Source organism: Leopardus geoffroyi, chromosome C2 (genome assembly GCF_018350155.1).
Source record: "Leopardus geoffroyi isolate Oge1 chromosome C2, O.geoffroyi_Oge1_pat1.0, whole genome shotgun sequence".
In the NCBI taxonomy this organism is placed as follows: domain Eukaryota; kingdom Metazoa; phylum Chordata; class Mammalia; order Carnivora; family Felidae; genus Leopardus; species Leopardus geoffroyi.
Genome location: NC_059333.1, coordinates 108,074,562 through 108,092,129, shown reverse-complemented (window position 1 = coordinate 108,092,129; position 17,568 = coordinate 108,074,562). Strand labels below are relative to the sequence as shown.

Sequence of the window (17,568 nt, the reverse complement as noted above, 5' to 3'; positions counted from 1 at the left end):
AATGATTATAGATATATATTTTTTACTTTTCCACTTTCATGGTTTATTTTTTAAATTTATTTATTGTGAGAGAGAGAAAGTGCATGAGCAGGGGAGGGCCAGAGAGAGAAGGAATGAGTGAATCCCAAGCAGGCTGTGCTCTGTCAGCACAGAGCCCAACAACGCAGGGTTAGAACTATGAACCATGAGATCATGACCTGAGCCTAAACCAAGAGCTGGACACTTAACTGACTGAGCCACTCAGGTGCCCCTTCACTTACATGTTTTAGTAAAATAATATATCTTGTTCAGAACACCTTTAATGGTCCTCAAGCCATGATAGACAATAATGGTCGCATTCCTAAGGTGTTCTCTATGGTATCTTAAGGAAGAAATTCTACTTTTCCTTTTGAAAATATTAACCCCATATAGTAATAAATTGTGAAGCCAATATAGTTGGGTTGCCTCTTTAAAATCTTAAATATAAATTATGTCATCTTTGTATAATCTTTTTTACACATAAAATTTTCTTCATAACACTGTAGTTGAATCTGAAACACACATATCCTATGACAATATTTACCATGATCCAGAAAGTCAAAATATTTCCTTCTTCTCCAGCATTTATACAGCATGATGTTTTATATCCATTGAGTAAAAAAGTTTACTAGACATCCCTTACCTCCACCCCAAAATATACAAGAGGATACTGTGTCACAGAGATTAATTTACCTGGAAATGAGTACTGATTAAGACCAAGGAATAATTTTTAAACCTCTGCAGTTTCTGAGCATCTTGATCTGTAGAACAGTGAAGCTATATTATACATTCACTCATTTCTTCAACAGATACAGAGAATTGAAAAAGCACTGTGAGAGCTATAAAAATGAAGACATACTACAGTTTCCCGAGAATTGTATAGTAGAGAGCAAGAGGACGTATATACAGAAATTATAATGTCAGGTAGTAGATGCTGAGGAGAGAATCAAAAGCAAAGTGTTACACGAGTTCATCTTCTTGCTGGAAAAATCAGGGAGCATTTTTAGCAAGAACTGGCATTTATAATAGATCTTAAAAAATTGGTAGGGTTTTATAGAAGAAGGTATACCAGATGGAAGAGATGTATAAAGAGGTACAGGCATGGAAAGTGTAGAAAATACTTGGTGAAGGGAAGTAGTGGGAACCTGACCCCATAGCATGGAGGTGTTGAATAAAGGCCATTGCAGCATTTTGACTAAAAGAGGCATGCATTTTGTTGAAATCTGGCAGAGGTTTATAGGAATAATTATGGGGTGGAAAGGCTGGAGATGGAACACAAGTTGGTAGATTAGTACAGTAGTCCAGACAAGAGTTATATGAAGTTCTGAATAAAGATGTTGACAACGGAAATAAACAGGAAGGAGCTGACTCGAATTCTATTCAGAGAAGGGAAAGAATTTGTTCCCTATTAAATATATTTTAAAACTGTTACTAGTTATTGCCACTTAGCAGGGGTGCCGTGTATGAGATCGGTCCAATTAAAGGATCACCCTTCTATTTAAGAATATTACAGCTTGTCTGAAAAATGTGAAATCATGGGAACTACATTTCATTTGGGAAACAAGTAAACTAATCCCACAGACTCAGGACTTATAAGAATTCTTAAAGTTAAAAAAAAATACAAATCTGAATCGTGTTCTAAGAATTATGGAGGAGGAAGGTGGAAATTGACATTTAAAAAATAGCTATCATCTTGGCCTCAAAGAATGCAAAGCACAACTCAGTGGTGACCTTAGGGACTAATACAGCACAATAAACTGTTTATGAGGGAAAGTAAAGGAGATAGTAGCCAAAATACGATAAGGGTTATCTTAAAATCCTTAAATTTTATAGTTCTGAAATGACTTGATACATCACCTGGTCCAGACCTATAATTTTACAGAAGGAAATAATAGTTCCCTTTGAGGTTAAATAATCTTTTAAATTCTTATAACTGCTTGACAGCTGACTTGATGAGAAAGCCATGGCCTCCAAATCTTGGCCAAACATGTCATTTGTAGGCTGGAAGAATAGTATCAGTGCTCTAAATTCTTGCTACTCAAAGTGATCCAGCAGGATCAATGTCTCCCGGGAGCTTATTAGAAATGCAGACTATCAATCCTCACACCCAAATCTACTGAATAAAATCTGATTTTAATGAGATCCGCAGGTGATCCTTATACATGTTAAAGCCCTGGCATATTTCACCTCTAAGAGCTATACATTAGTATTGAATGGAAATAATCTTGCTAGACTCAGTTCCCTCACGCCTATCTGAAACAAATGGCTCTCTGAGACCACCCATCCCCATGTTCAATACCTCAGCTCCCAATGCACTCAAATTCTTTTTTTTTTTCATCAATTGATTGTGAGTCTTGAAAACTCTCCAGAAAAACTAGTGAGTAAAAGGAAATCAATATCTAATCAATATTCATAAAATCTTATGTCATGATCCAAGTTTCTGAGCCTGCAAAGAACTAAAGATTTGTTATTAACAAAAAAAACCCAATAGAAATGCTTTCATTTTGATCATTGGCAACTCATTGAATAATCTTTTTTTTTTAATGTTAATTCATTTATTTTGAGAGAGAGTGTGTGTGTGTATAAGTTGGGGAGGGGCAGAGACAGAGGGAGAGAGAGAATCCCAAGCAGGATCTGCGCTGTCAGCACAGAGCCCTACACAGGGCTTGATCCCATGCACCATGAGATTATGACCTAAGTCAAAATCAAGAGTCAGTCACCTAACTGACTGAGCCACCCAGGTGCCCCTCATTGAATAATCTTAAATTTTAATCTCATAATGGTACCTATTTGGTTTAATCTCATAATCTCATAATGGTACCTCATAATGGTAATCTCAAATTTAATCTCATAATAGTACCTATTTCCCCAAAGGAAATCTGGTTGTCTTTGAGGCTTGTGAAACATAGAATACTTAGATAATTTATTGGAATCATGAGAAGAGATACTGGAATACCATTATTCCCCCTGAAAGTAGTTCTTAACCACTTAAGTATAAAACTATAACTTGCGATATACACCTAGATCAATTTATTTTAAAGGTAGAACAACATTGAATAAGAATTTGATTCATATTTAAAATTTCAAAATCTGGGGGCGCCCGAGTGGCTTAGTCAGTTAAGCATCTGCCTATTGATTTTGACTCAGGTCATGATCCCAGGGTTGTGGGATCAAGCCCCGCATCAGGCTCTGTGCTGAGCTTGGAGCCTGCTTAAGATTCTCTCTCCCTCCCTCCTCCCCCAACTCATACTCACTCTCTCTCTCAAATTAAAAAAATTAAAAAGAATTATGAAATTTCAAAATCTGTACTTGACACAATAAGGCATTATGCTCACTTGCCTGTGAATATTAAATCAGCTTATGTCATTATATAACAGGATGGCTACATTCTTTAACCTTTGAATTTAGAAAATAATGAAAGGATGGACTTCATTTGCCATTAAAAAGTTTTTAGTATCTTTTATTAACATTCTTACTGCTGATATTCAGCTTCTATGGTTGTTATTGTCATTAATCTCATAAATAATAATAATTCAAGCCCAAGAATTAGACATATAATTTAAAATATTGAAGCATTTTAAAATAGACGTTTTATAAGACTTAACACTGGAAATATACTTTTTCTGGAAAGTATGAACATCTGGTTTTACATTGTGCACCATTGTCAGATATATCCAACTTTCTCCCAAGTGAGCTTGATACAGTCTAACACATTAATCTAAAGAGATGCTTTCTGTCTTCTGTCTTCTTAGACTGAATGAGTTCTACAGTTGTAATTTTCTATCTGGAACCTTAAATTTCTAGGGAATTAAGGTTACTGCCAAGATTGAATTAACTACTTTTCACTGATTTAAAGCAGAATTTCCTAAAACCCGGGATGGCCAAATTTCCATTCTCTATTACTACACTTTTCAAATGGTTGAGGTTTTAGCTGGAATCTCATAGCATCTCAAAACCAGAATCATTTTTATTTTACCAAGAGGTATACAGTACTCAGTAAAGAACTGAGGTGAATGAGAAAAGATGAAGTTAGGGAGAAAAGAATCCACTACCTTATTTCATAGAAGTGATGAAGTAAAGACCTAATCCACAGATTTATTCCCTCCAGGATTTTAAGTCAGTGTTTTCAGCTGTGTACCCTGAAAAGGTGATTTTAAAATACTATAGGGGTGCCTGGGTGGCTCAGTTGGTTAAGCGCCCCATTCTTGGTTCTGGCTTAGGTCATGATCTCAGTTTCATTGGTTCAAGCCCCATGTTGGGCTCTGTGCTGGCAGCATGGAACCTGCTTGGGATTTTCTCTCTATCTCTCTCTCTCTCTCTGCCCCTCCCCCCCAACTTGTACTGTCTCTGTTTCTCTCCAAATAAACTTAAAAAAAAATAAAAAAATAAAAAAACTATTTATTGTACATTTGTAAGTTGACATCTAAAATATTTCATTATAAGTTTAAATAGTTGCAAAGGGTGTTGTAAAGATAATCAGCATATTATAAATATAGACATTTAAAAATAAAACTGTTACTTTCAGATACCTTTATGATTACAAAAGGTATTTTTATTGATCTCCCATGTTATTAAATTACTATCAAAACATATATATAACTTTATAACATTCTTATGGATTAATGTTATTAATTATTAATATACTAGTATTTATTTTTAATATTTCTCTTATTACCTTTGTATTTACTTTTTTATTTTAAGTTTTTATTTTAATTCCAGTTAGTTAACATAGAGTATTTTATTAGTTTCAGGTACACAAAATAGTAATATAACACTTCCATACATCACCATGTGGTCATCACAGTAAGTGCCCTCTTTAATCCCCAACACCTATTTAACCTATCCCCACACCCCCCTCCCCTCTGGTAACCATCAGATTTTTCTCTATAATTGGACTCTGCTTCTTGATTTCTCTCATTTTTCCCTTTGCTTGTTTTATTTCTTAAATTACACATATGAGTGAAATCATATGGTATTTGTCTTTCTCTGATTGACTTATTTTGCTTAGCATTATACTCTAGCTCCATCCATGTTTTGTAAATGACAAGGTTGCATTCTTTTTTGTGGCTGAGTAATATTCCATTATATATATTATATATATAATATATATCTGATGTATGTATGTGTAATATATATGTACATTATAATGTGTAATATATATGTACATTATGTATATATGTACATATATATTATGTATATGTTATATATGTACACTATATATACACATGTATATACATACATATTATATATTATGTATATATGTATCTCATGTCTTTATCCATTCACCAATTGATGGACACTTGGGATGCTTCCATATCTTGGCTATTGCAAATAATGCCACTATAAACATAGGGGTGCTTGTATCCCTTTGAATTAGTGTTCTTGTATTATTTGGACAAATACCCAATAGTGTTATTACTGGATAATAAGGTAGTTTTACTTTTAACTTTTTGAGGAAACCCCATACCATTTTCCAGAGTGGCTGCACCAGTTTGCATTCCTACCAACAGCATGCAAGTGTTTTTTCTCCACATCTTTGCCAACACCTGTTGTTTCTTGTGTTATTGATTTTAGCCATTCTGACAGGCGTGAGGTGATAGCTCATGGTAGTTTTCATTTGCATTTCCCTGATGGTTAAGTGATGATGAAGATCTTTTCATGTGTCTGTTGGCCATCTGTATGTCTTCTTTGGAGAAGTGTCTGCTCATATCTTCTGCCCATTTTTTATTGGATTATTTAGGGGTGTTGAGTTGTAGGTTACTAAACTTTTATGAGGTATGTCATTTGCAAATATCTTCTCCCGTTCCCTAGGATGCCTTTTATGTTGATTGTTTCCTTCACTGTGCAGAAGCTTTTTATTTTCATATAGTCCCAATAATTTATTTTCTCTTTTGTTTTCCGTGCCTTAGGAGACATATCTAGAAAGAAGTTGCTATGGCCAGTGTCAAGGAAATTACTTCCTGTGCTGTCTTCCAAGATTTGTATGGTTTCAGGTCTCATGTTTAGGTCTTTAATCCATTTTTTTTTAATTGTTAATGTTTATTTTTTGAGAAAGAGACAGAGCATGAGTGGGAGAGGGGCAGAGAGAGAGGGAGACACAGAATCTGAAGCAGGCTCAAGGCTCTAAGCTGTCAGCACAGAGCCCGAGATGGGGCTTGAACACACAGACGGTCAGATCATGACCTGAGCCGAAGTTGGACATTCAGCCTACTGAGCCACCCAGGCATTCCTTTGTCTTCCTGCTTTAAATGGTTTTTTTTTTTTTCTTTATCCAATGTTTTTTTTTTAATTTTTTTTTAACTTTTATTTATTTTTGAGACAGAGAGAGACAGAGCATGAACTGGGGAGGAGCAGAGAGAGAGGGAGACACAGAATCTGAAACAGGCTGCAGGCTCTGAGCGGTCAGCACAGAGCCCGACGCGGGGCTCGAACTCACGGACCGTGAGATCATGACCTGAGCCGAAGTCGGACGCCCAACAGACCAAGCCACCCAGGCGCCCAGGCTCTTTATCCAATGTTTTGCAAATTCAATTACAATATGTGATGGTGTGGGTTTCCTTTTGTTGATTTGGTGAGGGTTCCCTGTGTCTCCTAGATCTGGATATATATTTTCTTCCCCAGATTAAGGAAATTTTCAGCTACTATTTCTTCAATAAATTTTCTTCCCCCTTTTCTCTCTCTCCTTCTGAGACTCCTATAATACAAATCTTATTACGTTTGATGGAGTCTGAGTTTAAATGAGTCTGAGTTTGAATGAGCCTGAGTTCTCATTTTGCATAATTCTTTTGTCTCTCCCTTGTTCAACTTGATTACTTTCCATTGCTCTTTCTTCTAATTCAAGTAATTCATTTCTCTGGTGCTTCCATCCTGCTGTTCATTCCATCAAATGTGTTTTTAATTTTGTTTATTGAGCCCTTTATTTCTCCTATGTTATTCCTTATCCCTGTGTTAAGGGTCTTATTCATTTCTTCCACTCTTTTCTCAAGTCCAGTGAGTATCCTTGGGATCAGTCTTTAAATTCTCTATCAGGTATGTTACTTAGTGAAACTATCTGTTTCACTTAGGTGTCTGGCTGTGGTCTTGTCCTGTTCTTTCAATTGGGGTAAATTTCTCTATCTCCTAATTTTGTCTGCCTCTCTGTGTCTGTTTCTCTGTGTTAAGAAAGTCAGCTGTGCCTTCTGCTCTTGAAAGTAGTAACTTTATGATGAAGAGGTCCTGGAGAACCCACAGTGCAATGTCCCCTGTGCACCAGAACCTGGCACTTCAGGAGAGCATCCTGTGTGTGTTGCTTATGCCCTGCTATTGTGTCTGAGTTACTTTTCCTTTCAGTGCAGTCATCTGCCTGTTGTGGGCTGTGCTTGCTCCCTGTGGTGCTAGTGGGACCCAGACAGGCCAGCTCTGAGTGGATATACCCACTAGTGAACCTGAGAGTGGGGCAACAGTGTTAACAGAATTTGTACTGGGCCACTGGTCCTATGCCGGATCCCCCTGAAGCATTGCCGTGGCTGGGCGCTGCGCGCCAGGGTGGCTGGGGGCACGTGACTGGGCCTGGGGCAGTACACGTGTGCACCATGCATAGGCAGCTGTGCACCTGGCGGCTGCATGGGGTGCACTCGTGACTTTACCGAAATTTGCCCTGAGCCCAGGACTGAGGGTAGCAGGCTTAGAAGGGGCAAGTCCTCAGGAGAACTTGTAGACATGGTGCACTGGTAGCAGGTTAGGTAGCAAGTCTCTGTGCAGCACCACTTCCCACAGGCACTTCTGTGTTTATGCTTGGGGGCAGGGGAGAAAAATGGCACCTGCTAGCTCCCTCGTTTTCTGAGAAGTCCCCCAACATACTCGGAAATCATTGTGAACAGATCTGTGTCCCATTTGCCCCTGGCATTGTGAAAGCTGCCATTTTTATGTTGCCGCTCCACACAGGCTGCGGTCTCTTTAAGGGCGGCAACCCAGCTATGGCCCTTCCAGCTCACCTGGTGCTGAGGCAGCTGAGTTTTAAAGCTCCTGGCTCCAGTCCCACTGGTTTTACAAACTCGTGGAATTCAGCCCCTCTGGTTTTGAAAGTCAAACGTTATGGGGATTAGTCTTCCCCATGTGAGCTCCCTGGTGCAAGGGCCCATTTCTCTGCCCTCTCTGCATGTGCAGCTGCCTTCCTCCTGCAAGCAGCCTCCCTCCACCTTTCTGACCTTTCCAACCTTTCAGATGCAGCTTCTTCTCTATCGGTAGTCTGCCTGTCTTCGTTCTGATCGCTGTCCCGTTTATTGACTTGGATATGGATGATATCTAGTTGGAAATGTGGGACAGGTGAGCTCAGTATCCTCTTACTCCGCTACCTCCCCAAGATCCTTCCAGGATCTATTATTAATATGTTAACATAGGGGTGCCTGGGTGGCTTAGTCGGTTAAGTGTCTGACTCTTGGTTTGGGCTCAGGTCATGATCTCACAGTTTCGTGAGTTTGAGCCCTGCATTGGGCTCTGCACTGACAGTGAGGACCCTACTTGGGATTCTCTCTCCCTGTCTCTCTGCCCTTTCCCCGCTCGCTCTCTCTGTCAAAATAAATAAATAAACTTTAAAAAAATACAAAAAGTAAACAACATAAATATATTACAAATTTTGTTAAATAATTATTAAGCATGAAAGTTCAGTTTTATTGACAATGCATTTCTTGATGAGGTGAATCCATAATGTTTCCTTTTACATTTAATGAAAAATAAAGTAGGTGACGTTAAAAGAATTTGTACATAGGATATCGTTTGCTTTTTATTAACAGGAGGTAGAAAACACTAAACATTTTATGATGAAAGAAGATGAGGATTATACTGTATTGCAATCCACATTTCAAGCAGTATTTAATAAAAATTGTTTTAACTCCTTGGTTGAAGAATAAGTGCCAAGCGGAAAGATCTCGTAGAACTTTAGTATATCTTGAAAAGGTTAATAGTCCAAGAAAACATTCTAATTACATTTGAAAATATTAGGGACACTCACCTGTACTGCTTTGCTATATAAGGTCTGGAGTTTTTTCTAGCAAATAATGTGTCTGAGGGATAAATATTGAGAAGAGCTGAAAAGAGCTGCTTATATTTAAATGCATTGCAGGAGGGGGCATTTTCAATAATCAACCTTTCTTACTCAACATTAGTTAACATTATTTTTGCCTTGCTTTCATGAAACCGTCCCTCACATGGGTATTTGACAAATCCAGGGCACAGAAGAAGAGAATCATTAGTCCAAAATTGCCTAACTCCCATCTCTGCAATCTACCAGAAAATCCCAACGTATGCTAAAATATTACATTTCTAGCATGACGCTTGAATAGCAATATTTATAAGTCAAGGAAATAGGAGAATCTTAGGTTCACAGTATCTATGAATTTAAGACCATCAAACCTTTGAAATACCCCTGGGGTGCAAGTTCTCCGTGTTAAAGGCCACTGTTCTAAGTTAGCAAATCAAATCAACCAGAATCCTGCCTGCATCAGAACATTGCACCTTCTGGGCAAAATTGAGTAGAATACCTCAGATCAGAGGGTTGGGCTCCCAGACTTCTGATCCAAGACAGAGGTTGTGCCCCGTTCCCTCTGTCTGCCTCCACCCAGGGTACAGAGTGTCAGGGAGAGGACCCTGAGAGCCAATTCATACTTCTTCTGGCCTTGGGCCCAGACCACAGCAGAGGGAAATTTCTGAGTGCAGTATGTATGGGTGCTGTCCCTGTGGTTCTCTGTGACCGTGTCCAAATGGAACTCTTTATAACACTCTTAACCAAAGGAACCCCACAACTGACCAACCCTATTCACCTTATGCAGTCTAAGGCACACTGCAATCTCCAGGAAGAAAGTTCTTTAATTTTCCAGTCCCTGGCAATAATAGAAGAAGTAGTAAAGAGGAATATGAGCCATTAAGATCAAGTTTGGGTCTTAAATTTTCTGTAAATAACATGGTTGGAATTCTGCTCCACTAATTATTTAATGTCATCAAATTCTTGGTATCTGCATGACTCATGCAGAAGTGGAGAAAGAGCTTATTTTTACCAGTTGTGCCCTGGACATAGTATGCTGGTAGGGAGAGATGTCCCTGTTGGATGGAAAGAGATGTTTTTCCATGTTTTGATGTTATTATCCATGAGTCAGATATAATTATACAACCAATATCAGAGTTTGTTTTGCTTGTGTATTAAAGGCCTTAAAAATGTTTGTCAAATTGTCTGTAATTTCGTGCTTTAAATTGGGCTTGATGCATCTCAGTAGCATATGTGTGTAGAGTCTCTATCGCTGTTCTTATTTTAGTTACAATGTCCTAAATGTTTCTAATGCTTACTTCATAGGTACATTCTTAACTCTCAATGGCCCCCAGATACCCAGAGTTTCTGCAACCATCCCCACCCCTCCAGAATTAGGACAGCTCTCGAAGGACACAGGGAAAGGTAGGTGTCCAACTGGGCCTGAGGGCATGTGACCTGATTGAGTGTATGATCCTGATTGTATTTCAACCACAAGAACTTTATGAGCTGTTCATTTATTTGTTGTTATTATGTGTGCCTCTTCTGGCCTTTCTTACTGTAAAAGCAGCCAAATTTTTAATGAAGAAACTGTGGACTCATACATTATTGAAACTCAGTCACTACAGGTGACTTATACAAACCTCATTCCAAATGTAATGCCACGGGTTTCAGTACACAGATCTTCTCATAAAGGTTCTGCATTTTCCTGGGAACATGATCAGGATACTGTCTTAGCAGTTTTCCTAGGCCATCTTTACATTTAGTCTTAGCACTCCTGAGAAAATTTAACCTCGGATCTTCTAACTTACCTAAATGTGTGTAAAAAGGGATCTATTACACTCCCTTATCCATCTCAGGTTAAAATCAAGGTCTCACTGCAGGTCAGAGAGATTTTCTTGCATTACTGAAAAAGCATGAATAAAAAAGGCATGGACACCTTGCCTGCTGAAAGGGCCGTCTATACAAACATCAGGCTGTGCCTTCACTTTGTGTTCCGTTTAAAAGCAGGAACTAGATATCTGGTGTAAGATGGTGTGATACCTGGCCAGCAGGCATTGATGCAGTCCCTTCCAGTATCCCGTTAAAAACCGTGATGGAAAAGAAAAGCACACAGGCAACAGAATCACAAGAACCTGCCCCCCCCCCACCCCCCACTGCTGGGCCACATGGGTGCCGCCCTTCAAAGCACCTGGTCCTCTTTGTAGGGAACATTCTGAGATGCAAACTCCTGGGGGAAAAAAAAGGCTAAAGAAGCAGCTTGTGTGAGTGGCGGTAGGGAGGGAGAGATGGGCAGCGGTGCATTAGATCTCAGAAAGGGGAATTCTCTCCCGTACAGCCGTGGGTCAGCACACGGGACACTCAGCACAGGTGGAAGAGTGTGCCCTATCAGAAGAGCGTGGTTGCCTACAGAGCAGGTAGTGGTAGCGGTAACAGCAACAGTATGGCAGGAGTAACAATGATAATGCTAGTTATATTTGTTGTTTATGATGGGCAGTCCATAGTGCCAAGAGCTTTGAAAGTATTTCATTTAATTCTCCTAAGAACTCTGTGAAGTTGGTATATTTATCAACTTCCTTTCACAGGGGAGAAAACTAAGGCACAGAGAGGTTAAGCAGCTCACCCAAAGTCACACAGCTTATAGGTGGCAAAGTCTGGATTGGCAAATAGACAATGTAAACTGGGATTTGGACTGGGGACCAAGCACATTGTCTTGACTCCATTCGTGTCTCTGAAAAGGGATGGGACCCTCACTTCAGAGCAAACTTGAGTGATGTCTCTATACTCTGTTGACATAACAGTCTAGCCTCATTTGAGAGTGAGCATTCAAGAAGCAAGAGAGAGAAGAGAGACAGAAAAAAAAAAGAAAAGAGAGAAGGTACTTAGAAATTATGGGAAAAAATTATAAAACAAGGGAAAACCATATAGGAAAAAAAGAAGACAAAACAGATCTATGAAAAAGATCTATTGCAGAATCTTATAAGGACCCTTTAGGAAGCTATTTAGCATCCTGTAGAAACAGAATATTATAGGTCTCACATTCCTTTTTTAAAATGTGTCATTGTCTATATTAGGTCTTTAGGTCCTGTGCTTTCTGATTTATTTCTAGAATATGATGTCCTAGCTATAGCCATAAAAAAAGCAGGTCCTTCTAAATACAGACAAAGGAGAAAAAGAGTGTTAAAACTGGTACAAAAGGAGAGAGATATAACAAATTATATAGCTGTTCACAAGAAAAACTCTCCAGATAAAGTCAAAGGCCAAAATTTATAAGAATAAAAACATGTTCTAAAATTAGTAATCAGAAGAGCGCTCATAAAAATTGTCTATGAAAGTCCATTTTTGTGGCACAGGTCTTCAGAAGTTAAAGTTTCTTTTGTAGAATAAAGCCTTTTATTCTCAAAGGTCATTTATGCTCATTTTTCATTGTTAATCACAGTATGAAATTAACACCCATCATTGTAGAGTGTGTAAACTTCCACTGTTTTGATTTGGGGCAAAGGATCTTGAGACTGTCTTTGCTCTTCTTCCTTTGATTTATTTCTATCATCTTATCATGTGCCATCCGTTTCTCTCTCTTTTTTCCTTTCTTGCCATCTTCTGAATAGGTTTTCTTTTTTCTTTTCATCTTTTGCTATTACCACCCCACCCCCTACCTCTCTTTTGGAATTAATTATCTCTATATCTATTTTTAGGAGTTACCCTAGACATTTGAACACACTTACTTCATTTCTGGATCCTCTGCCCAAACAATGCAAGAATCTTAGATTATTTAAACTATCGTTTTCCACCCCATTCCAATCTATATTATACTTTGACCAGTATTTGAATTCTATCTTGTTTGTTTAACCTCACAAATTACATATTTATCACTTTCTTTGCTCACTTCTTGCAGACCTTCCTCCATTTGGTCTCATAATCTTTCTGCATAAAGCAGTTTTTCATTTTGGAAAATTTTATTCAATTCTTCATCAGTCTGTTTGATTGTGTTTTTAAAAAGCCGTCTCCTGGGGCGCCTGGGTGGCGCAGTCGGTTAAGCGTCCGACTTCAGCCAGGTCACGATCTCGCGGTCCGGGAGTTCGAGCCCCGAGTCAGGCTCTGGGCTGATGGCTCAGAGCCTGGAGCCTGTTTCCGATTCTGTGTCTCCCTCTCTCTCTGCCCCTCCCCCGTTCATGCTCTGTCTCTCTCTGTCCCAAAAATAAATAAACGTTGAAAAAAAAAATTTAAAAAGCCGTCTCCTCAGTCAGTTAAGCATCAGACTTGATTTCAGCTCAGGTCATGATCTCATGGTTCGTCAGTTTGAGCCCCAAGTCAGGCTCTGTACTGACAGCACAGAGCCCACTTAGGATTCTCTCTCACCCTCTCTCTCTGCCCCTCCCCAACTTGCTTACAGACACACACACACACACACACACACACACACACACTCTTTGTGTGTGTGTCTCTCTCTCAAAAATAAATTAAGTAACCTTTAAAAAAAATAAAAAGCCATCTCTTATTCCTTTCTCACAAAATATTTATTTCTTCACCATACCAAACATGGTTATTTTATATTCTGTGTCTTATCATCTTTACAGATCTGATTTTGCTGCCTGTGTCTGCTCATTCTCATTCACGGTGCTTTATTCTCCTGCAGGGGAGGAGAGAAGGCAGAGTATACCTATGCGTGGCTTTATGTGAGCTTATGTTCATTGGAACTCTATCTATAGGAATTCTTCGAGGCCTCAGTTGAGATTGCATTCTTCCAGAAAATATTTACATTTGCTCCTCCCAATTGATTATACAAACATTCTGAGAGTGCTTTAATTAAAATTCTCCTCTTTCAGTTTTTCAGATACAGGTGGTATAACATAAATTCATGCAAAAAGCCACGTGAGGGCCAAGCTGTAGTTCTAAATTCCCAAGTGAGATTTCCTACCACTCTCCCCCAGCATAAAAATAGAATCAGATGTGGTTTGTCCCCTTCTGTGTAGCAGTTCACTTTTTACTCACCCTTAATTGAAGGTAAAGCCCTTTGAGATTCCTGCTTCATGTAGGGGTCTTCTATAAGATTTCAAATGTTGTGGCAGGGGTGGTGGTGGTGAAATAGATAAAGAGGATTAAGGGCACTGAGTATGTATAGAATTGTTAAATCATATTGTAGCAAAAAAAAAAAAGATTTCCAATTTTGTGTGGGCCTAACACAAAGAGAGCTGGCTTTGGTTCTCCTCTCCCAAAGTTGTTACTTTTATCTTGTTTTTGATCTCTGCTGATGCTTTACTTTTGTGCCATCTCAGTGATGTCTTTTTTTTTTTATGTTTATTTATTTTTGAGAGAGAGAGAGAGAGAGAGCGAGGGAGGGATAGAGAGAGACAGGGACAGAAGATCCAACGCAGGCTCTGCACTGACAGCACAGAGCCCCATGCAGGGCTTGAATTAACGATCCATGAGATTGTGACCTGAGTCGAAGTCGGACACTTAACCGACTAAGCCACCAAGGTGCCCCTCAGTGATCTCTTTTAAAAGTGTTTTCTTGGTTATTTTATCTGACATTTTGGTTATTTTTATTGGGTAAACCTTTTAGCATATCTAGTTCAACCAAATCCTCCAGAGTGCAGTGTATATGCTCAATTGATGACCTATGGAAAGCACTGTGTTGGAAGCAAACAGATGTCTGGGAACCAAAGGGTGGACACAGAAGTGGCCCCACTTACAGTCATTCCAGTGGCCCACTGACATAAGTTTTCCATCTCGTTTCTACAACTGTGGGCCCTGCAGAGTCAGCAGTCCCAGTCTCCAGAGGGGGTGCACTCTCACCCCAAGACACATGGAGAGTCCCACCGAATTACAAGCTACAGCTGTCACCAGGCTCTTTGGGTTCCTTTGTGCTCCCTGTACCCAGGTAGCAGGAGGTGAGAAAAGGTGTCGCCATGCTGGCAACCACAAAGACTAGCAGAGGTGATAGCAGGTGACTGGGGAAATTTGGAATGGACAGTGGAGGAGAGTGATGATGAGTACCAGTTGTGACCCTAAAACTAACTGCTGTGGCAGGGGCTTTAGTTTGTCCCACTTACTTCCCTTTTCTGAGTTTGTCCTCAGGAAGAGAAGTTCATGGGAACTGCAGTAGCCTGCTCCCAAGACAGCCCCCAATGATCCCTGCCTCTTGATATTCATACCCTTGTGTGGTCCCTCCCACATTGGATCAAGGTTGGTCTGTGCAGCCAATAGAATATGATGGAAGGGATGGTATGTAACTTCCAAAATTAGGTTATAAAAGACCACACCTTCTGTTTTAGTCTCTCTCTCACATCACTTGCCAACTTGCTACCTACAATTGGTCATGAGACACACAGGCAGCTTTCAGAGAGGCCCACGTGAAGAAGAATGGAGACCTTAGGCCAATAGCCAGCAAGAAACTGAGGCCAGCCAGCAATCACATGAGTTCAGAACCAGATTCTTTAGCCCCAGTCAAGTTTTGTGATGACTCCAGCTCTGGCCAACATCTTGACTACAACTTCATGAGAGACCTTGAACCAGAACCATGCAGCTAAGCTACTCCCAGATTCCTGGCTCTCAGAAACTGAATGAGATAATTGTGTTCTTTAAGTTGCTAAGTTTGGGGATAACTTGTTACACAGCAGTAGATGACAAATACAGGAACCCTGGCAGATCTGTGCCCCAAATGTATAAAGCAAGTAAACCCATGTGGCACAAGGAGCAAACTGTGGCAGCCACATTAGAATGTTATTCACATCTCCAATTAAGTACCTGCTCCAATGGGTAAGAGTTCACTAACAGCCTTCAGCTATTGGAGCCTTCAAGATCTGCCTTGGTTTCCAAGCTGAAGCCATATGCTTCCAGGAAGACCCTGGGCAATAACTGAGAATTGTTGTAATTTCTGGCCAGTGCAGGACTGCTCAGTGGGGACTCCCAGTTGACTGCCTGAGACTTACTCAGCTCTGTACCACCAAAGCTCCTTTCTGCCTTCTCTTGCTCACAGATGCCTCACCTGCGCTGTAGTCTGAAGGTTTTCCCTGCTCTTTCTCTCTTTTAAGGAGTTTGCCCCAATAAACTACACATACTTCTAGTTCTGTCTTGTGTCTAGTTCCCAGGAGACCTGAATTTTAACTTTCTTATTACCTTTCTTTTATTTATTTTGTTTTTAAATTTTCTTCCCATTGCCGCTTGTGAAGGTACAAGTTTAGTGTAATTATTTTAAATATATTTTTTTCTAATATAAGAATTCAAAGCTAGAGAATTCCTTTAGTCATCTGTTTCTGGGAGAAGCAAATTTATAGAATGTTTAATGAAAAAAATATTTTTCTGTTTGGAAGAAACCCAGGATATATGTCTTATTTATTTTGATTCTTTGGTTAATTTTAGTCCATAGTAAATTATAACAAACATTGCTATCTAAAATTAATCCTGAAGAATAATGCTGATTTTTAAACAAAATGGTTGTCGGTAATTTTTAATTTTGTATCAGTGTCTGTTCATTTATTTATTCCTTGAACAAACATGTATGAAGCTCTTTGTTCCAGTCATTATGCTCAGGTAGTGAATTAAGAAACATCTTTACCAGATGGTTAATTTTCTTTTACTAAATACTGTAAAAAAAAAAATTTAGGGAGATAAAAACCCTGTTTTTCTACAGATCACAATTCAGTATTTGACCATAAAATGTTTCTTGGCCTGGTTTCAGATTGTTCCTAAATAATTCTCCAGTTGAATGAATCCCAGGTGCTCCATCGACCTTGTCATTAATAAACTGTTGACCTCATAATTATTTTGTAAAGAAATAGATGAAATAAGAAATTTCTTCAAGAGATGAAGAACATATTGCCTGTTCAACCAATAATTCACTAATTCATTCAGTGTTGATTCATGGCTTCAAGAAAAGGAAAGGAATATAAAAAAATGACATTAATCAAAAAAGCCTAAGTAAACAGGACAAAAAGTTTTATCCGTATCCGAGCTCTTTGCATTTTACTTGCTGTCATCATTGGCCAAGGGCACATACCACACGGCCTCTGCTCTGTTTGCTTTTCCCCACTATGCACATGGCAGAGGCCTGGAAATGTTACCTGTGCTTTGGGCAGGGTGCAAGCCTTGGGAGAGCTCTCCCTGCAGTACCCCAGGTGATAAGGAACTGTGCAGCATGCATTTCTTGTTGAAAGTAAATTTCAAGTTAGTCTTGTACGGAGACACCCTTTGATGTTGCTGGGGAAGCATGACAAAGTGGAGAGAGTCGACCCTCTGTCTTTTGTTTGGCATCAGGATCAAGCACTCCATCTATCATCTGCACAACAATAATATTTTGACCTTTATCTCTTTATACAACATTTAGTCAAAAAAATGGACTGTAAAGATTTTTAATCACACCCTACCCCTCCCTGAGCTAGATCATTTTTATGCCATGATATCTGTTTTACTTACTTACAATTATTCTTTAATTTTTATGCCCATAATATACTCAAATATGTTGAGTTTTCTTCCACAGTTGGCACTGACTGAATTCCATACCTAATGCATAAGTAACTACCTGGGGTGTGTTTTTAGGAAACAGCTCTGAA

General features: G+C 39.2%; 1 protein-coding gene across 8 annotated transcripts in view; it reads left to right on the top strand.

The window, feature by feature from the left end:
* Positions 1 to 17,568, top strand: part of LEKR1 (leucine, glutamate and lysine rich 1) — a 225,113-nt gene that overhangs the window by 187,055 nt on the left and 20,490 nt on the right. For all 8 annotated transcript variants that reach the window (XR_006718605.1, XR_006718601.1, XR_006718604.1 and 5 more), the window contains one exon: positions 10,343 to 10,441. Coding sequence is in view for 2 of the 8 variants with exons in the window: in XM_045503163.1 (XP_045359119.1) it covers positions 10,343 to 10,441 (99 nt within the window). In the remaining 6 variants the exon portion in view is untranslated. Of the gene's footprint in view, positions 1 to 10,342; positions 10,442 to 17,568 lie in introns of those variants that run through there.